Genomic DNA, 22,244 nt, shown 5'->3' with positions numbered 1-22,244 from the left:
GTCTTTTAAAATACAAACAACAACACAAAGATGCTTCATAGCAACTGTGTCTGTTATTAAACTGCAGGAACGTGCAGAAATAGAAGCTACAGTGAGACAACTCTGTTGATGACTGCATTGATTTTTTTACTCTTTGAAGATCGGGCTCTGGCTCCTGGGCTGGCGTTGACATACATTCACTCTGGGTTCTTTGTTAGCTTTGTGTTAGCACGCTGTGTGTGCGGATACTTGCAAAGAGCCAGAGTAATGCTGGTGGCTGTTTCTGTTCTAGATGCAATGTGCACTTTACGTAGAAACTCGTGTCCTTTTGTGCAATAAGGATAAAAGTAATATCAATATCACCACTCCTCAAACGTTAGACTGGACCACCTTTTTCTGTCTCCCTGCACATAAACGCAGGATGAAAAATACACGTTTGATGTTTTTTCCCCCTTACTATCTATTCATTGTGCAGATAATTGAAAAACCTAATCATATCATTCTTATTGTAACTTCCTATTTCTGAATTTAGTAGAGTAATCTGCATTATAATGTACCACATTCTATTACTGTGTTAACAAAAAGTGTCATTTTTGACATAGTAACATATTATGTTATGGCACATTGCCTCCAAGTCTGTATACTATATATTTTCAGTGTTAGCAGTTTGAAAATATGGATGTTTTTTAAGTGATCACAACTGACTGTATATGGGTAAACTATATTACCATGCTTGGTTCATAAATTAGCATAAACCAGTAGAACAAAGAAACGTTGTAATTAGCAACATAAATAAGACAAAATAGCATCACTCTGCTCACAAAACTGAGGCCTAGCAGACAGCTATTAGCAGTTATTGGCTAGCACACCTATCAACCTATCGCGTGAGTGAGCCTAAATGACATTCAAACATCTTACTCATTTAAAAACAGATAATTTGTAATGATGGTAACGATTACCTATAATATCTCTGACAGAAGTTAGGTATTTCAAATTAGGAGACTATGGAAATTACTTCACTTTTGAAGTGGCCATGGAAGAATTGCATTATTTTGTTCTTTTTCTAAACTACTGAAAGTTGCTGCTTTATGTGGAAATACTATTTGTGAGGAATCTTGTCACAGTAACAAGGAGGTTGCTCGGTGCATGAATGGAAGCCCCCAGCAGACGAGACCTACTTTAGAGTAACTAAAGGAGAGTTCAGGGTTACATGTTCCAGCTATATACTTTATCAAAAAGGAACATTTTAAGCCTAACCTTGAGAACCTAAAGTAGAGAGGTTGTCCCTCTCCTGAATCCAAAGTGGGAGCTGGTTCCACAGATGAGAGGCCTGTCCCATCAGCCCCAAGTGGTCACGGCAGATCACTAGCTGTCCCTGAGCCTGGTTCTATTGCGGGTTTCTTCTCATTAAAAGGAAGTTTGAGCACTTAGCAACAACTAAGTGCTTGTTCAAAGGTGGTTGTCGTTGGGGTTTTGTCTGTATTATTGCAGAGGCTTAGACCTTACAATAAAGGGCCTTGATGTGGCTGTTGTTGTGATTTGGCACTATATAAATAAAACTGAACTGATTTGAAAAAGTAAGCCTGCAGTCTGAGAGCAAACCGTTGTACTGGGTCGAGATGCTACTGTTACCCACCATTTAGTTTGAAATGTTAGAAACATAAAACATGTTTTTGTTTTGTTTTAATGAATGGATGCTCAGTTCATTGCAAATAATGCAGGGCCACAACTCTGGCTCTGGGTTTTATTTTTTAATATTTTACAAAAACAACTAAGCAGCAGATAACTTTAAACTATAATGACTTTCCTAAAAAGTGAAGCTTTGGGTCAAGCTTCTGTACTTTTAGGGAACTGAAACTGTTCAGCGGTTATGGATGACTGCTGTTTTTACAAAGGAGCAGCTTCCTGTGGAGCAAGAAATGCATTCACACAGTTGAAGCTGAAGGTATGTAAAAGAAATCCTTCTCCTTCAATCTTTTTTTCATAATCGTAGTTTATTGCCGATTGCTTTTAGTTTTTCACGTACACAGCAGGTCTTGTGAGAGTGGGCTTGCAAACATGAGAGGTTATGTGGCCAGGGGGCAACAGCCAGGTCTTCCTGTGTTTAAGCTCTCGTAGGACTTATGTTTCCACCAGTGGAAACTTATACTCTGTCGCTCAGATCACCTTGACCACAGAAGTGAAAGGTAAACAGTGAGAACTTACTGTAGCTGTGACCTGCATTTACGAAGGTATTAATAGATCGTGGGGGGTTTTATGCTTCTCTACACTACATTTGGGTTCAGTTTGATAGTCTATGTATAACAATGCTGAGCTATGTGATTTTGCTGAGCTCACAAAAGTTATTAGTCATCCAGCTGGTACATACAAAATATATTTTATTTTACATGATTTTACATTTGGCAGTGTGTATCTTTGCATCCATTCACACTTTTCTGCTCTTTACTCTAGAGTACACACAAATATTATCCAAGTTTTCTTCTTGACGATGTTGTTTACTGCTCCTCTTCAGACTCAGAGCTGCATAGTGGAGGCTGTCTGCATCTTGGCTCTGTTAGTGACGGACAAATGGGGGGATTGTGTTAAAATATAACTGGAAACATATCATATCTAATATAAATATAGCATCTGCTTCTATTAAAAACATGTGAGCAGATTCTATAGGCTTTTTCACCTACCACTGCATCTGAGACTGTACAGGTTTGATGAGGAACAGCTCCTGCAAATCAAAGAAAGTAAATAAGCATGCTAGTCACATAGTTAGAGGATTATTATCATTAGAGATGGCAGAGACCTCACCTTTGCAGACAGAGCACATGTTTTTCCTAAGCTTGTACATGATGAAAGCCAAGACAAAGAGCAAAATAATGGAACCTCCTAATGCCGCGCTCAGGACATAAACCAAGACAGGGAAACCTAACACACACACAAAACAGATGTTACACAGTCGGTGTTTCACAGATTGCTTGAAACAGTAGTATGAAGTCACCCTCCTGCAGTATCACCTACCTGCAATCTCAACCTTTGTTCCATTTCCAAAAATAATCTCTCCACAGGAGGCCAAAGCACAGTAGTAGATCCCAGCATCAGCAGAGCTCACTGACTTTATTGCAAGATTTAAAGTGCAATTTCTCCTGTGAGGTGTTTCCTGTGAGATGTCTGCACACACGTGTCCCTCGCTGGGATACATGACTGTAGACTGAGACGCTCCATGCCTGAACCAGTAAAGGTTCAGCTCTCCTGCACATGGTTCAGCTTCCACTGTGCAGGTCAAGTTCAAAGAGTCCCCCAAGCGAAGCGGCTTCAACGTTGGCTGGTCTATTGCAGATCCAATGCTGGTCGCTGGTGATTTGACATGAAGGAAAACTCCTTGTCCAAATTCAATAGCGTTAAAGACTAAAACCCCACAGTAATACGTCCCTGAATCTGACAGGCTGAGGTTTGTGATTTTGAGATATTCTTTTGGACCTTCTACAAGGACTTTAAACCTGTCTTTATACTGTGCATAGATATCAGCTTCTGGGCTGTGCTTCATCCGAGTTGATATGATGTTAGGTTTGCCACCCAGGCTTTGCTGGTACCAAGAAAGGAAAGTTACAGCATCATCTTGACAAATGCATGTTATTGTTACATTCTCCCCGACTTTAGCAATCTTGATTCCACTCTCCTGAATTACACTTGAGGTCTTGTGAGCAGCTAGCACCTGACCTGGACAGAAGTGCATACAATTGTTTTAATTATATCTTTAACATCTCATCAGTCTCTTTTTAGAATTTACATCCTTGAAAAAAGAAACTGTGAAAAAAATGCAAAATACTCACAGATTTTATAGAGAATTGCAAGAAAAACACAAAGAGGCATCATCTCTGAAGCTCTGCAGTATGTATCGTGTGCCTTTACGGACGCACCCAACTCTTATAGGAGACGAAGACTGATCGTGATTGGCTAAGCTCAATGGTTGGTTTTCAATTCAGAACTACAGTTTGTTTCTTTCCAAAAGATCAGACTGATCAGGTGACTGGAGGTGTGATTGGGGTCAAGTCTTTTTTGGTGACATCATTGTTGCTGTACTAAGGGCAGAAGGTGTGGTAATGTGTATTTTATGTAGGAAGGTTTCTTGGGCCAATTTTTGTTAGTTATAGAGGTTTGTGTGTGTTTGTATTTGTTCTGCAACACATCTAGGGTGTTTTTTAATATCTGATCTATAGATGTATTTTTAAGTCACAACACAATTTTTCATAGTTGCATGAATTTGTATGGGGAGGTGTGTTTAAACAGTTACGTGGGTTAAGAGGGAGTGTTAGTGGGGGGAGACAGAAAGTAACGCAGAAATCAGGTCAAGAAGTTTAAACCATCTAAAGCGAATACTGACATGTTATGGTTAATGGCAAAATTGTCTATGCTGTGATCCAGTTAATGAGCATAAGGGCAGAATTCACATTTGTTCCTGTACTTGTAGACATTTTAAAAATCTCAGATTTATATGGTCATATATGAAGAAATTGGTGTACAGATGTTTTCCGGATTGACAATGGTTGGACTGTTTGGCGATAATTTGTGGACAACCTGAAAAATGAAGCTAACTTGGAAGTGACAAAAACTGCAGTTCCTCTGGGAACCATCTGAGGCTGTCTGAAAGTATTTCAAATTGAAAAGTGATTAAAAATGACTTTTAGGTTGCTCCTGGGTCTCCAACTCAGCATTTTGAGTTTGTTCTGGACTTTTCAGCTACATCTTAGTTCTTGTTATATTCTTATTTATAGTTCTTGGTTTCTTGTCTCATTATGTTAGTTCCCTTTGTGTCCAGTTTGTGCTAGTTTCATCTCTGTGACTTGTAATCAGCGTCTCCTGTGTGAGTCAGTGTTGTCTCCATGTTTGTTACTGTTTTTAGCTCACCAGTTGTGACCCCGTGTCTGTCTGGCCTCTCTGTGCCCTGTCTTTGTGGTTGTCTGGTTTTCCCTGTTCTTTCTGTCAAGTTCATAAATATTTAATCTTGGTTCCTGTGTTAATCTCTTCCTGTTCCTGTAGTCATCTCTTTGTGTTTCGTCCGTTTGTGTCCTCTTGAAGTTTGTCATCTCTACATGTTTGTTTACATCTTGTCAGCTAGTACCTACCCTGCTCTATCAGTTTTTCTTTTCCTGTTTGTTTTCTGCCAGTTGCCAGCTAATAAAGCTGAGCTTTGAGTTTAATTCTGCCTGCTGAGACCTACATCTGGGTCTGATCTTAGTCAGCCACATGCCTGTTTCATAACACTTGGATTTGACTTGGACTTGTCTGCCCACACAAAGAAAGGTATTCCTACACTATATTGATGAAAGTATTCCCTCACCCACTCAGAACATTAAATTCAGGTGTTCCAATCACTTCCATGGCTACAGGTGTATAAAATCGAGAACCTATACATGCAAAATGTTTCTACAATCATTTATGAAAGAACTGGTCGTTCTCAGATTTCCAGCATGGTACAGTGATAGAATATCAGCAACAAGACCAGTCATGAAATGTCTTTGCTACAGTGTTTTAAAAAAGCAGGACTGATTGGGAATGACAGCAACTCATAAATGAAGTGTTAGGTCACATAAAACCACAGAGCTGAGTAGGCGCATAGTGCGCAAATGTCACCAACTCTCTGTAGAGTCAATCACTACAGACCTCCAAGCTTCACGTGGCCTTCAGATTAGCTCAAGAACTGTGCATAGAGAGCTTCATGGAATGGGTTTTCATGGTCAAGCTTCATCCAAGACTTACGTTACAAAGCAACTCAAAGTGTCCGATGCAGCACTGGGCTCTAGAGCACTGAAGCCGTGTTCTCATGCTTGTCTGTCTGGCAATCCAATGGGCGAGTTTGGGTTTGGTGGTTGCCAGGAGAACAGCGCTTGTCCAGCTGTACTGTGCTAAGTGTAAAGCTTGGTGAAAAGGGGATTACGGTGTGGGTTGTTTTTCAGGAGTTGGGCTTGGCCCCTTAGTTCCAGTGAAAGAAACTCATAGTGCTTCAGCATACCAAGACACTTTGGACAATTTCATGCTCCCAACTTTGTGGGAAGTTTGGTGTGGAAGAACTTAAGTGGGCTGAGTCCCTACCTCAACCTGATGGTTGGTTTGATTACACAGCGAGGTTTAATGTAACATTGCTTTTGCAACGCTTGTTTATTTCCTGTAGTTTCACAGGTTCTGTGCACATATGTTTTGTCAAAGATCGCACTCTGTGTGTGGACAGGGCAGTGACAACTGGAGGAGAGACAGATGCTGTTGTGTTTTTCTTTTCTTTTTCTTTTTTTTGCTGACAGATGTTGATTTCACTTCATGCCACTGCAATAAAATGAACTAGAAATTCATAGAAAATTGCAGGAAATGTGCATTATTCAACCCTCCACCCATCCATCCACTCACCCACCCGCCCACACACACACGCACCATTGTTCTCTTCTTTTTTCTGGGTTGTTTCAGTTTTGTAATGAGTGGCAATGTACTTTCAAAAGGTGACAAAATATTCTGGTCCATTCCCACAAATGTTTTGGATGTCAACGTAAATGCACATGACTGTGAAGTCCAGACATTTCACCAGTAACTGGCAAGATTACATTGAAGGTTCACTCTGACAAAAATGACTCAGGGTGCCAGATTAGAGCCCCTGGTAAAAGATTCCAATGCACACTTACATGCACTTACATGTTTTTGGTGGTGAAAAGGGAACAATCTTGACTGTTGTCAGGTATTTTTATCCATTTTCATACTTTTAGCTAACGTAGCATTTTCATTGGCTCCTTTCAGCTTCGCACTTGTCACATTTAGTTGCATTAGAACTTCACCAGGCAGAAGTAGACTACTGCGTGTGAATCATATAAGTCTTTTTGATCTTTGTGGTCAGGTACTGTTTTAAGAAAGCTGCGGTGAAACTTCTACGACTGTTGACTCAGAACAGATGCTGCTTTACTGACCAACAGTCTTCTCACTTTAACCCACACTTCCTGAGTAGTGCAAAGTGACAGTAAGCTGTGCAATGCTCACGGCTTCTTTGACAAGTCAGAGCTACAATGGAAACATTTTGTTGTCGTTCTTTTACGAACAGTTGAGAGGAAGTCGTGTTGCAGGTTAAAAGCGTCAACTTAAGGACCACTGGTAATGAAGAGAAAAGGTGTTTAGGTGATTTTGGCTTGGTGGACAAGACTTTTTCTTTCTCTCAGTTGTCATTTTATTGTCTTCTGTTCTCATGTTGAACTTCTCCAAAAAGCATGGCCATGACATTTTTCCACTTGGGGCATCTGGCCATGAAGTCTTTATTTTTCCAGTCAGTTCACAAAAAATCCAGAGCAGCATACTTTATTTAAATAAACTGCAAACATGTTATTATGTATTTTCCGATTCCTTTCACTTAGAGTGAGCAGGGTTAAAACAGAGATATTAAGAAGTTGCTCTTTGAAGCTATAGGTTTAGACGGCCAATGCAGTAAGAAAAAAGAAATGAGCGGATGTTTTGTGTATTTGGCTCTTCCGTGTTCAAATCATAAAAACCAAAGTGTAGCTGATGTAATTATGCTTATTCTTTGCCTTCAGTTTTAAAGGGTGCATGTAAATAGATGAACATGGGACTATGTTAAAGTAGCTTTGTGTGAATATACTTTAAAGTTATTGAATACTGAGCCTTGGTGAGACCACCCTCAGTTCATCCTCTGGTAGAAACAAGCTGTTTTAGCTCCTCCCGCTTTAGGGGTACCCGCCCTTTAAACAAACTCTTCTGATTGGCAGCCTGATGAGCAGCATGTAGGTGGTGCTTCTGCGCTTGCAGCCAGAGATGTGTGGCTGAGATGACCATATAAAGAATAATCTCTCACAGTCACTCTCACTTGCTGTACACAGATAGAAGAGTAGAAAAACACAACAGTAATGGATTGTTTTGTTTCGTGACTTTAAACTTTGGCTGTGTTGAAATCCTTGTATAAGCATGTCTTGCCACTTGGTAGTTATTGTGAAACAATTTGGTATTTTTTTAAAGCCTTGAATTCTGATGGTCATTTGAATATAAAAATCATATAGCATCGTCAGTCAAACCGGGTTTTAAAAAGTAGAAATGACGCAACAGAATATAGGGGAAAGCACAGTAGGTACATGAGGCTTGGTCAGCAAACTTATTTTGTAGTTTTTCGTTCATATATTTGCAGTACTTGCCGAGTTTCAATAGACCCAGAGAAAGCTAGAAGCTATCGTGGTTTCCTAAAACAATATTAACTCATCATTTATCAAAATGTTTTAAAACCATCAAAAACTATGAATGTAGACTGAATCCATATTCCAAATAGGTCAAAAACACTGTGAACACCACAATGGGGAGGAGTATGTATGTTTTTCCACTGTGCTTCAAGAAGTAAATTCAGGTCACTCGGGGGCATTTCCATTATCACAGTACATATGCGTGCCTGCACTGCTGGGCAAATATCTCATTTAGTGGCCCACACTTAAAGCATTTTGCTTAAATTAGTTTATGAAAATGGATCAAAAACAGGAATATGGTAGCAACTTAAAACCAAATGAAATGTTTTTTTGCAAAATAAATTAAAATAATTATAAAAAAACATGGTGACAGAGAACAGAAAGTAGAGCCAGGCCCCTACAAACCTTATCATATTGCTCCTCCTCCTTCCTCTATATATTCAAACAGGTTCAGCTCTGCATCACTTCACTACTGTTTTTTCTTTGTGACTTGACTGTGGGGAGGTTTTGAACTTATTAATAGACATAAGTGTCAAAGCATACGTGAGAAGGAGAAGTGACAGGTCACAACTGTTACTGTGAAGCAACTGGAACAAACAAACAGCATAAAAAAACAACCACATAGACATCCTGCCAGGACGGAGGAGCGGTGGGTTGTTTGTGTGGGGGGACTGGTGAAAAAACCGCTGGGCTTAAACTCGCTGTTAGATAGGCTGACCACAGTGGGAACTCAGTAGCGAGATGTGTTTTTGCATTTCTTATTACTCAGCCGGCTGAAAAACACATCCGTCTCAATAGGAAACAAGACCAAAGTTGAACAAACATCCACTCCTTACGACCCTCTGTTTGTTTGTTTGTTCTTTCTGGATAAATAACATGATGTCAAATGAAGTCATGACAGTCACATTTCATCATGGCACCAGGTTAAAAGCATAACTTCCTGAATTACTCACTTATGAAATTCCATAATTTCAGAAAAAAAGTAGCACTGTGCTCCAGCAGATTGCTCCACTGCTTCTTTGCTACCTTTCTTACACAATAAAGAAGAAAAGTGTTTGTTTTAAGACATCAAACATTGTCATGATCGTGGGGTTTCGGGGGGTTGAACAAAGGGGGCAGCGAGTAGCTTTTTATGTCAGTCAACCACAACAACACATCTAAACACCTCACTGTGTGGGTGGATTGCTTTGTGTTTTGAACAAGACACGTCTCACAAACATCAGTCTTTGATATGTGGAGACAAGCATCTTGCCTTTGTGGTGAGCTTACCTGAAATAACATATATCTCACCACTTAGCTATCTAGTGGTCACGGCCACATCTAAGCGTTGTGTGATCGCTTGAGCAAAATGTTGATCTTTTCACAAGTTTACCAAAGCACAATAATGGTGGGCTACTGCCCTCTGCTGGTCTAAAGCGTAACTGATATTAAATTGCAGGGTCCACCCAGTTTACATATTAGTTTCTATCTGATATGTAAACTTTAAACTGATCTGTACTTCCATCCATTGTTTTAACATTTATTATGTGACTTTTGTTGCCATGATGCCAGGTCCCTCTTGGAAATAAGATTTTTAATCTCAATGAGATTTTTACCTGGATAAATAAAGGACTAATAAATTAACCATTTTGTGCAAAAATTGTTTATATAGTTTTAATGGTTTAACAATTTTAATCTTTTATTATGCATTGTTGTGCTTTGATCTTAGCATATATATAGATTTAGATTCACAAATGCAAAGTTAGGTAAGGGTTAAAAGAACAAGATAAAATAAAAAAGATTAAAAAAATAATTTAAAAAAGATCAAATAAGGATAAAAATAATTAAAAATAATAATAATAAAAATACAAATAGGTAAGTGAAGACAAGTGTGGTATGCTGATGTCGATGTAGAGTCTGATAGCAGTGGGGACGAAGGAGTTGTTGAGTCGGGATGTTCTAGATTTCACACTTCTGAACCTTCGTCTATGAAGGTGTAACCTATGTTGGGGGTGTGTGGGTTCTTTGAGGATGGAGGCAGCTCTCCTCTGCTCTGCAGAGAGGGCAGCGGAGTCCTGATAATCTTCTCCACAGTTGTTATCACTCCCTGCAGGCGTTTGCGGTCCATAGCAGTAGTGCTGCTGTATCATGAAGTGATGCAGCTGGTCAGTGTGCTCTCCACAGTGCAGCTGTAGAAGCTGCAGAGGATCTTGGCCGACATACCAAATTTCCTCAGCCTGCTAAGGAAATACAGCCGATGTTCACCTTCAAATCAAAAGGTTTGCCTTTCTACTGAAACCAACATGGTTCATAGGGTGACACTTTCACTTTGAAGGTGAAATTCACTTGTCTGGTTTCAGCTTGGTGGTAAGCTAGTGAGTGGTGTTCAGTGTCCAGGTGAGGTCCTCACTGATGTGGATTCCCAGGTATCAAAAGCTGCTCACCCTTTCCACTTCACACTCACGGATAAACAGCGGCTGGTGAGGCCTCCTCTTCTTCCTCGTGTCCACTATCATCTCCTTTGTCTTATCAGGGTGGAGGTTAAGGTTGTTGTCCTCACACCATGACCCCAGACCGGCCACCTCTCTCCTGTAGGCACCTTGTCCCGTCCCGTGATGCGACCGATCACTGCAGTGTCATCCGCAAACTTCAGTATGATGTTATCTTTGTTGGAGGCGACACAGTCGTGGGTGAACAGGGTACAGAGGTTGGGGCTGAGGAGGCAACCCTGTTGGACACCAATGTTTGTGGTAACGCTGGCTGAAGTCTTGTTGCCAGCCAAGAAAGTCTAAAAATTCTTTCCACACTATGCAGAAACTGAGTCCCTGTTGTCATGAGAAGAAGGGTTGGGGCCTAAACGCAAATCTCTCAGACAGACTAGCTGAGAAAGAGGAAAACAAACCCAAGAAAGGATTTAAAATAAAGTCTTAAGGCTTCAGCAACGGTCGGCAGAGGTTTTATGTAAGACACCAACACGTCTGAAAGGACTCACTAGCTTACCACCAAGCTGAAACCAGACAAGTAGAATGTTCACCTTTAAAGTGAAAGTTTCACCCTATGAACCATGTTGGTTTCAGCAGAAAGGCAAACCTTTTGATTTGAAGGTGAACATTCTCAGTTTTTAGGTTGTGGCACACTTTTCACTCTTTCTCTACTGATTAAGAAACTAGTTGGCAAGTGTTTGCAACCAAGTCAGCGTCTACTGTGCACACTAAGAGCAACTATTTCTGCTTGTGACCATAGGTAGGTTAAAGTGCCGCACCATATACTTCCTGGCAATCATGAGGTCACTGACAGACTGTAAATTTGGGTCTCTGTGCTTTAGAAAATGAGGTCCCAGTGACTGCCAGCAACTACATACAGGATTCCAAAACACTGAAACATGTCTTTAGGGCTTTGTAACTGGGGCCAAAGAATCAACAGGGAGCACTGGGTAAACAGGACGCTCCAACATACTGAGTGCCAATCACAGGAGGTATTGGAAGGGAAATATGGAACATAATCAGGGTAACTACAAAAATCAGACAAAAAACTCACAATAAACAAGACATGAGTGACAATAACTAACAAAATAACCACACAAATATGCTTATAAAGTGATAAAAAGTCATAGTGAGAAGAAATGTGATCCCCTAATAATCCTCTGATAATTGTGATAATTTTGTCATTCTTTTTCTAATCCTTTATGTGTAGAGTGTTACTTAAAAAAAGTAAAAGTAAAAGAGGAAGTCCAAAAAAAGTTTAACTTAAAAAAAAAACCCTAATTTAATCACTCAGATGGTCTAAAATTGAAAGTGATTCACACAAAAATAGCTGTTTCCTGTGGCACATGACGGAAACCCACATCCGTACGTGATTCTCGCCCAGAGATCATATTCAGCGAGTGTGTATTTTTTCTGTTTTTGTAACAGTCACTGTATAAAGGCCTGCATGTGTTGCGTTTAGGCAGGGGTGTCAAACATAAGGCCCGGGGGCAGGAATCAGCCTAGTAAAGACACCAATCTGTGCCACTGGATACCTTCAAAAAATGTGAAGGCGTACGCAGATTTAAAATGTCAAAACATTTTGACTAATTTAACAGCTTTATCCATATCAGTAACATTACATTCAGTGGTCGAATGTTTGTGGATGGTGGAGGCATTTCCGCTCTTTGTTTTGATCATTGCTGAGGTCATTACTCAAAACTTAAAAAGTAATGCATTACATTACTTAATTACACGCAGGAGAAAGATGTTCTTTATGCTACTCGATAAGTTGCTTTCATGTTACTGTGTAAAATTATCTGAGAGTGTAAGAACCAAGAAGCAGGATCGATATGCAGGCAGACTAAGGATTCTGGGGAATTGGACTACTGGGAACCAGTTCTCTACAAGAACCGGTTCTTGATTCCCATCTCTTTTCATACTGCATACCAAGTAATTAACTAAAACAGAAACAATTAAAAGACAGATTTCTTTTTTTTAATAAAAAACAAACACATAGAAAGCACACATTTAACATGTAGTTTTACTGTTTGGGTTGCTTAATGTCAAAAATGGGCTGTATGTGGCCCACGATGTAAAATGAGTTTTACATCCCTGCATTTGGAGGACATTTGTCACATTTTTCTAATAGGGGTAATTCACAAGTACAATAAATATGGGGATTCAGCCAGTAGATAACTGACTTACCAACTTTTACTTAGCTATTATTAATATCTGGTTTTTATCCACACTATGAATATCTCCTGTCTTCCTCTCCACACCCCAACGTGACAGATGTCTGCCACTCTTTTAGCCTGGTTCTGCTGGAGGTTTCTTCCTTTTAAAAGGGAGTTTTTCCTTCCTACTGCTGCCAAAGCGCTTGTTTATAGGGAGTTGTCTGATCGTTGGGGTTGTCTCTGTATTAATTTAGGGTCTTTACCTTCCAATATAAAGCACTTTTTCTCTTTTTGCTTACCTGCCATTAACTGTGCTCCCTTAGCTGAACAATAACGGAAAGTTAAACTTAATATTTCCCTGACACACATATGCAATGTGGAGCAAAGCCTCACAAAGTAAAAGAACAGATAAATTTAGAATAAAAACAAGGACACAAGACAAGCACCACAAAACCCTCAAACAAAATCTCTAGACCCTGGAATCTAGTAAGGTTTGTTTCAACATCAAGACTGTTTCTCTTAGTTTAGAAAAATAAAGTTCATATATAAACTACAAGTCAAAAGTTTGGACACACCTTCTCATTTAATGGTTTTTCTTTTTTCTTTTTTTCCCTTTTTTTACTGAAGGCACACTGAAGCAGCATGGCTACCACAGCATCCTGCAGCGATATGACATTTCATCTAGTTTGTGTTTAGTTGGACCATCATTTATTTTTCAACATGACAGTGATCCCAAACATACCTCCAGGCTGTGTGAGGGCTATTTGACCAAGAAGGAGAGTCAGTGCTGCGTCAGATGGCCTGGTCTCCACAGTCACATGACCTAAACCCAGTTGAGATGGTTTGGGATGAGATGTGAGAATGAAGGCAAAATAGCCAACAAGTGCTCAGCATCTCTGGGAACTCCTTCAAGACTTTTGGAAAAACATTTCAGGTGACGACCTCATGAAGCTCATAGAGAGAATGCCAAGTGTGCAAAGCAGTAATCAAAGCAAGGGGTGGCTATTTTAAAGAATCTAAAATACAAAACATGTTTTGAGTTATTTCAAACTTTTTTTTTTTACTTGTCCAACCTCTGGTAAAAAATTAATGCACAGCTTAAATGCTCACAAACAACTCAAACCCACAGGAAAAGTTTAAGTGAAATTTAGTTGGGTCACCAAATGTAGGCTCATAAATTTTAACGTATATGCTGAGTTTCAGTAGAGTTAAGAGTTGAGTTAAGCTAGATTCCACTGTGATTTCACTCAGTGTGCACAAATGAATACTGTCTGAAAGTAGTTTTGTTCCAAAGACATGAAAGAGTGTACATCAAAATGTGTTTCCTGTAATAACTTTTTTCCTCTTTAAAATAGGCCAGGAACACTGAGTTGGCTACTCGTTCACCACTTTGGGCAGCAGTGGCATTGTGTGGTGAAACTGGGCGGTTTTGTTTTGGGGGTTTTTTTCCACTGTGTTATGAAAAAGTGAATTTAGGTCACTCAGCCACAAACAGTCCTGCCCCTAATGTCTGCACTGTTGCACTGTTGATCAAATAACTCATTTAGGTGCATTGCATTGGAAACATTTTTGCAATCCACCCACCCAACCCTCCATCCATCAGTACATCCTGAAATTTATTCCACTTGGAGCCTAATCCTCTTTTTTTTTTTTTAAATAAACAACCAAAACTAATTGAACAACCTTCTTTGAGAAGTTAATATTAACCAACATCACAGATGTAGGAGAGACAGTGGCCATAATTTTGACTTGACTGAACAAAATCACTCCACGTGAGACGTTCTAATTGCAGAGTAGATTGGGTCGTTGACTGTGTCCTTTCTTTGTCTCCTACTTGTCTCAATCTTTTTCTTGAAATTCACAGTTGCATACTGCACAACAGCACAGTCTTCATTCTGTGGGGAATACAAAAGTCATATGATAGAATTTGTCCATATACAGTGCAATGCAAAAGTCTTCATCCACCCCTCATTTTTGATATTTTACTAGGAAAATGTGAAATGTGTGGAAATACAGTTTAAAAGAAAACAGCAGGCTTTGTACAGTTCCAACAAGTTTGAACATTTTTGTATGAACACTCTAACCCTGTTCAACACAGCCTTAACTCTTAATCTTTTTTTGTAATTTTTTAGTAGTCTTCAGGAATAGTTCTTCAGTTCTGGAGAACTATTCCTGAAGACTACTAGCTCTTCTTTGAACGTTGGCTGGTTTTTATTCTGTTCTCTGTCAGGATGATCGGGGCTCTGGGGCCAGTTCATGACTGATAGTGTTCTACTGTTTCTTTTTCTATACATATAGGCTTTTACTGGACTAGCAGCATGTTTGGGATCATTATTATTAAAAATGAAATGGATTAAAATCTCAATCTACCACTTTATTCAATCAATTTTGACAAAATGCGCAACATCATTGGCTAAATGCAGCCCCAAACCATGACAGAGTCTCCTCTGTGGTTGATAGATGGCTGTAGACATTCACTGTCATGTTTCTATCCTGACCTCCTCCATACATACTAACGATGATGTGAACTGACATTTTCTCATTTTGATTTTTCACTCCATAAAACCTGCTGCCGGTGGTATACTTCAGGTTTTTCTCACCTGATGGATTAACTGAAAGACCGGATGCATCTCTCAGGAGCTGTGTCAGGTCTTTGCTGGTGATTTTCTTATTTCTTAAGAACACGATTCTCATTTCCTACTCATGCATGCAAATATTTATAGACACGCTGTGTTGAGATATACCAAGTATTTGGCTCACAGATCCTTTTTTCTTGTTGGTGCAAAGTTGTTATTTTATTTCTGTCACGCTGTGCTATCTTTGGCATATTTGGAAGCTTCAGCTAAAGAAATAGGAAGAAATTATGTGCTGTGCCTAAAGATACAATTTAATATTAGTTCATTGTCAGTTTTGGGGAGTAACGGAAATACAAGATATGAGTAACTATTCCGTTACAGTTACCGTTTAAAAAGGTGGTATCCAGAATGCAGTTACTTTGTTGAAATAAATAGATTATACGGAGGTCTTTTCCTGTTTCATATGTTAGGCTATGCTCTCTCTATTTTTGGTAATTCCACGTTGGTGGAAACCAAAACAAAACACGCATTAAGTGGCTCTAATGCTTGTGTCTCAATCTCGCGGCCCATGTCAACTATCCTTGCGGACCGCATAATGACGTGAATAAATATTTTTTTTAAATATTATTTAAAAAATGATTTAATATGAAGGCAATAGGTATAGTGTTACAGGCACAGCCCTAAACAATGTAGCCTCATGGGCAGTGTAGTCCGTGCTGCTGGGAGAGTGGACTGCTATACCCGTTATGTGTCTGTGAGCGAGGGAGGGAGAAAAAGGAAAAGTACGAGCTGTCACCAACCAGAAAAGTGAGATGGAAGTGTGTAAATATAATAATAACCACTGCAGCCAAGAAGAGTGCCTGACGAGCCCAGTTGTAAGTAAGCTATTAAGACTCGACTGTACACCGTGTTTGTGTTCCGTTGGTGCAGCCTTTCAACGCCTCTCTCTGTCTCAAACTTGACCCAGACAACAAAGTAAAGCTAGTTTTCGGTTACGAGCCCGACACGAAACCCGACATATTAGCTAGAGGTCCCTTTACTACGGTTCGGAGCCGCAGACCTGTTTTATATACGCGCGGAATAGTTTCTATCCCGGATCGCTGCAAAAAGTTCAGCCTCATCTAATACCCACCCTACTGTCAGTGGCGGTCCTAGCCTGTTTGGCGCCCTAGGCGAACACTCCCTCTGGCGCCCCTCCCCACACACACACATAAAACCATAAAACCATACCGAACTTCACCAGAGAAATATACACACACACATATGAAGAGAGAGAGAGTATGCATAGTATGCAAACGGCTACCAAACAGCCATCATAATTCGTCATACAATGAGAACAGGAGAAATCAACAATTGACAATGACTAATTAATATTAAAATATGTAACATAATGTATTGTTTGGAGTTTAGTCTGTTACTGTTACCGTTTTTACCATTTCGTTTTGGAGCAACTGTAACCCACATTATTTCCTTAAGGATTTATAAAGTATTCTGACTCTGATTGTTTCAGGATGACCTGCCATTATCCAATGACTCTGCTTACCTGTATCTTTTGCTCGTTTCTCCTCCTCTTCTTTTCTCTTTTTTCTAAACTGAGCACCTGATGGCTTTGAACTTTTCTTGTCCATCTTCCATCGGTTTTAATTTTGCACTCCAGTATGAACACCCATCCCCCAACTCGAGGATCACCACAACATAACCTAACAGACCTACACCTTAGTTCACAGATTTGCTTTGTCTAAGGTTTATTTCTGGGATTTCGCACAACCCCGGATTCAAATAATGAATACATAATGAACTTGGATTTACATCATTATGAATGAAATGTGCTCTATTTGGAAGCAGCCGGCCCCACTCCCCTTTCGACAGGTTGTGTGTGAGACTTTAAATCATCAAACTGTAAATTATAAATTGTTATTGATCCCTTTACCCCTAGTTTATTGTTTGTTTACTTGCACTGCTGTAACTGGAGCCTCGTCGTCTTGTCTCTCTAAATACTGGACTGTATGTAGCGGAGATGACAATAAAGTTTACTTTGACTTCAGCAGCAAGCAGGCGCCCCGAGGGCTCTCGCACTCACTTTACGCATATAGAATTTCGAAAAAACATCGATGCAAATTATAAGTCTACATCAGGATGTCTGGTGTTTTCGTGTTTGTTGGTTTGTTTTTATTTTGTTTTATTTTGCGAGTTGGTTATTAGATGCTGCTCCAGCCAGCCAGAGAATCCCCCGCCGCCCCGCCATCTCCTCCCTGTGGAGCAAGCAGCAGGCGCACCTCGCAAACGGAGGGCGCCCTTACTCCCAGCAAATGGGCGGTAGAAAACCGATCGGTGCCTATGCCATTCCCAATATGCACTGGCATGACATCGGGGCAGCATGAGTACGAGCAATTTTTTTTGTTTTGTTTTGTTTTGTTTGGGTTTTTTTGCCGATGCCCGTGATGTTGCCCCCCACCATGATGCCGCCCCAGGCAACCGCCCGTGTCGCCCGTATCAAAAACCGCTACTGCCTACTGTTACTCATTTTACATTAAGATTTCAAAATCTAGTTGTTATTGGTATGGCGAGTATTCTTCAGTAATAGTAATAAATCACACAACAATAGGACATTCATGTAGTTGTAAAAAGCATATATTAAGTAATCCAAAGTATTCAGAATACGTTACTCTTATTGAGTAACGTCACGGAATACGTTACAAAATACATTTTGGGGCATGTATTCTGTATTCTGTAGTGGAATACATTTTAAAAGGGACTTTCCCAACACTGTTCATTGTTAAGTTGCGTGTTATGTGTTGATACAGCACTGGTTCATCCCTTGATAATTATTCCCCACAGTGGTCAGGCACTGGACTGAAAATGACTGAAAAAGCCGTTCAAGTCCAAAGAAAAACTCTTGAGAAAGCATGAAGAACTATTGCTCAAGACCATTTAACAAATGACCACAAAGTCTAGCTGCTTTGAAGCTAAATGTAAGAAATCAGAGGTGTTTCAAGACTTACTGTCCTGTGCTTTTTCTCATTTACTAACCTCACAGTTCGCAGTGTATTCTGAAGTATTAGGCTGTTGAAGTGACCCTTATGAAAGAAATAGAAAGGAAAGAGAAATTTAACTGCTGACATATTTTATAGTCATCAGAGTGCTTTTATGATAGGCAATAGTTACCTTTAGAAGGACACTTTTTTCTCTGGACTATTTTGCAGAGGGCACCACAGAAGATTACATTGAAAATAACTGAGACAACCAGAGCTGCAACCACAGTCTTAACCAAGACAGGGGCAGCTTCGTCCTGTTTCACTGCAAAGACATAGAAAGCAACGTAGAGTAAGCAAAAGAGGAAAATAAGAGGGTGAAAGAAACTATAATAGGTTTTAGTTTTAAAACATATGTTCCAAACCTACGACATCCAGTCTCGTGCCTTTCCCAACAAGCACCTCACCGCATGAAGCCACAGCACAGTAGTACGTCCCGACATCAGACCGGCTCACGTTCTTCTTTGTGAAGCTGTAAACGCATCTCTGTGCAGAGCAGCTGGACTCAGACTTCTTCGCACAGTGGCTGCTGCTATTTTTGTGGCTGTACATGATTCCCAAGTGAGAATCTACTGTATCCTTTTTGAACCAGTAAACGTTGTCTTCTTTGGCACTGGATCCTTTGAGCAGCGTGCAGTTCAGTGTCACCGAGTCTCCTTGTTGCACAGAGTTTGATTCTGGCTGCTTTAGGAAAGTCCTGTGACTGGGCTCTAAAAAAGTATTAAAAACACATGTTAAAATAGGAAGTGCAAGAAAAAAAAGCAGATTTGTTTTTATATTGTTAATATTCCCAAATCTTAAAAACTTTCCACATTACCTCTCAGGACCAAAAACGTTCCGTCGTCAAATTTAGTGACTGAGATGCTGGTCTGTCCACAGTAGTACATGGCCGAGTCAGAATCCTGAACATTAAAAATGTTCAGACGATAGAAATCTTCTCCACTATCAACTGAAATGCGTTGATTGTTTTTAAACCCGGGGTGGAAGCTGTTGGAGTCGAGTAAATGTTTGTAGAAAGAGGATACGACTCGAGGTGACTCTCCTATGACTTGCTTGTACCAGGAGAGATATTTGGCCCTGGAGGCAAAGGAGCAATGAAAAGTCACATTATCTCCAAGGTTAGCGTAGAGGAGCGCACCATCTGGAACACAAATCAAGATAAGTTAGAGACTGCTGCAATACCAATTCACAGTTCCACAAACACAAGATAGAGAGATTTAAGGCAATTGCAACTCATTTACAGCATAAATGAATAAAAAGTGAGTGTGAAGGACTTACAGGCTCTAAAGAGAGGAACCAGGAGCACGTAAAACCTGAGCATCCTTTACTCTCACTTCACTGTTCAACCTCTTCCAGCACGAGTGCAGTTTGAACAAAGGAGCCACAGAGAGAAGTTACAACCTCAGCAGAAAAGGTGTAGACGTAACAGAGGTGTGGGTGTCAGTGCTCATCCACAGAAGGAAGTCAAAAACTCTGAGCTGACCTTTTTCTTAATGAGAAATACAAGTACATGCATATATCCATATGCGTTGTGTACATACTTAATTCACACATCCTGAATCCAAACTGCACTTTTATCAGCTTCTCCATCAAACACCTGCTTCTGCTTGAACTGCGTTGCTGTCTTTATGGTGTAGATGGTTTTTCACAGCTATAGAAGCACACAAAGCCCACTGCAGTGAACTTTGTGTGCTTTGACTTTGCATCCCCGTGTGCATGTTGATGCTTCTTCTTCCTTTGATGACTGCTCTTCATTTGACCTGAAGAGGGCAGCAAAGAACTGTATTATCCTCACTGCTGATGTTTTCCCCCCACACATGATCTAAGATTTCTTGATGAGTCACTTTGTTTGTATTCTGGTTCTCAAACTTTTAAGTGGTTCACAAAGTGAAACAGTGATTCAAAGCAAAAAATATCTAACTCTCAAGATTAGTTAGAGGTTGAGAGAAAGTGCACAACGTTTCAAACATTCCTAAATGCATTTTATTTGCATTTTACAGATGTGGAATATCAGCATTGTATTTGTTTTCATTTCTAAGTCCCCCTGAGATGTAAGTCATCTAATTTTTAGTGTTTTAAAGCAGCGGTCCCCAACCCCCAGAAAAAAAAAAAGGTTGGGAGCTGCTGTTTTAAAGAACGAAAAAGGATTATTTATTATTATTGCATATTTTATTTATGTTGATGACTGACTCAGATTACCTATTTTAAAGAAAACTGTATTTATTATAGTGAGTGACAATAAGGGAGCAATGTAACAGACTGATATTACACCCACACACAGCAGTAGTAAAACTGTTGCTGTCAGAGCACAGATCCTGAACAAAAAGAGGTCAGAGCAGGTCTGGAGCTTTGGGGGGATTCCACTGGTCTTTTTCCTTGGTTGCACAGATCAGACAAGAGGAAGCAGTCTGCTTTCAAAAAAAGGAAGGTGAGCATGCATTTGCATTGGGGCATTAGATATGTACATGTAAATGTATATGGAGATAAGCGCAGATGTGCTATTTTGGGTAAATGTCAGGTCATCAAGTGTGTTATACTGACAGATAATGCAAACATAGTAAACGAAGCAGTTTTCTCTGATCAGAGAGCTTTCTTGGGTGTTTTATGATTTGACAGATGAATCTTGGTTGATGTCATATGCTAGTATTTCATATTTTAAGATTTAGCGCTGTTCAGAACTACTTCAGTAAATGTGTTGCTCAGTCGGGTGTGGTCAGGGTGGTATGGCTATAAGCTAGGCTTACTGTTTCCCTCCGCTGGTGTCTCATCTAAGTACTAACCAGATCCGACACTGCTTAGCTGGAAAGATCACATGAAACCAGGCGAGTCAGACTGTCAATCAGTCCATGTAAGTGGTGTGAAGAATCTGTCTGTCTGATCAGTTGTAAACTCTTATCTGATTCTGATTTGGTGTATTGCAGAAGACCTCAATAAGTGCAGTCTCAGGTTGTTTGTTGCATGAGCAGCTATGGTATTTTGTCTAAAGTCACATCTGTGGGTGACTATGCGCGGTCCACTCCCCGGGTGGGGAGGATTGCACAAACACACACATAGAGTAGTTTGGCTATCTTTGTGAGGACACTGATGAATTTAAAAGCCTCTTTCTAATATTTAATCCTTAACCCAGCCTGATCATCACAGAAGGCTTCAATCATTCACTCATGTTCTTTGGATAAGTGGTTCTGGAGAAGACTGCAACCCCACACCCTGTTACTGTTTAAAATGCAGTGAGTGTGTGCTTGTAGCTGTCATCGTTTCCCACAGTAACCTAATGACTGCTATGTTTACTCAACACCTCTAAATTATAGTCTCTCGCAAACAGGAAGCATACCAATCATTTGAATACAGAGATGAAGCTGTAAAGTCTTAATTAAATGAATTCAAATCTATTTATTTTGTCTTTTGGACAAGCTCCAGAGAAACTTGTGTGACAAATGACTAACCTCAGAAAAGGTTTGCCAAGATGTTATTTGTTGAAGCAAGCATGCAGAGGAAAGTACAACAACAGCTCTAGAGATTCACACTTCACTGCAGAGTGAGGGAAAACAATCGTAGGGAAAACAATGACTTGTCAGCGACGTGCAGTCAACTATTTTTTTTCTGTCTTGTCACTGTATAATTTTCACGTCAAGAAACATAGACCATGCCCTGTGCTCTCTCCTTATCACCCACCAAATATAGAAAGACAAAAAGCAGAAGTTATAACTCAGCACTTCATTCTTCACCATATTAAAAACATGTTTGCTTTGTAATTGAGAAAACTCCCTGTGATAAAGTCTGTAATTAGGAAATTTGTATTATGTTCCCGATCAGTTATCATGCATAGGTTTGA

The 22,244-nt window shown here is 39.9% G+C and overlaps 3 protein-coding genes across 5 annotated transcripts in view; 1 reads left to right on the top strand and 2 right to left on the bottom strand.

Moving 5' to 3' along the window:
* Window positions 1-1,495: 1,495 nt before the first annotated feature.
* LOC102290864 lies at window positions 1,496-3,922 on the bottom strand. Its single transcript, XM_005940213.2, has 5 exons — window positions 3,801-3,922; window positions 2,989-3,687; window positions 2,779-2,895; window positions 2,658-2,698; window positions 1,496-2,530 (listed from the first exon to the last, which is right to left on the bottom strand). Exons 1-5 carry the CDS (start codon window positions 3,841-3,843, stop codon window positions 2,405-2,407), a joined length of 1,026 nt encoding a protein of 341 aa, XP_005940275.1. The 5' UTR covers window positions 3,844-3,922; the 3' UTR covers window positions 1,496-2,404.
* The window catches only part of LOC102289745 (prostaglandin D2 receptor 2), a 31,545-nt gene continuing 11,173 nt past the window's right edge, over window positions 1,873-22,244 (top strand). Inside the window, exon 1 of one of the 3 annotated variants that reach the window (XM_005940208.3) lies at window positions 1,873-1,924. The gene's annotated coding sequence lies outside the window, so the exon portion shown is untranslated. Of the gene's footprint in view, window positions 1,925-16,017; window positions 16,256-20,755; window positions 20,841-22,244 lie in introns of those variants that run through there. The other 2 variants (XM_005940210.3, XM_005940211.3) reach the window with 2 other exon arrangements.
* On the bottom strand, window positions 11,551-20,608 carry LOC106633595. Its single transcript, XM_042227762.1, has 5 exons — window positions 19,230-20,608; window positions 18,778-19,122; window positions 18,546-18,677; window positions 18,411-18,457; window positions 11,551-14,699 (listed from the first exon to the last, which is right to left on the bottom strand). Exons 1-5 carry the CDS (start codon window positions 19,297-19,299, stop codon window positions 14,568-14,570), a joined length of 726 nt encoding a protein of 241 aa, XP_042083696.1. The 5' UTR covers window positions 19,300-20,608; the 3' UTR covers window positions 11,551-14,567.

This window comes from Haplochromis burtoni, unplaced genomic scaffold, assembly GCF_018398535.1.
Source record: "Haplochromis burtoni strain Fernald_Lab_line unplaced genomic scaffold, NCSU_Asbu1 Contig_279, whole genome shotgun sequence".
NCBI lineage: Eukaryota > Metazoa > Chordata > Actinopteri > Cichliformes > Cichlidae > Haplochromis > Haplochromis burtoni.
This window is presented reverse-complemented; position numbering and strand designations above follow the sequence as displayed.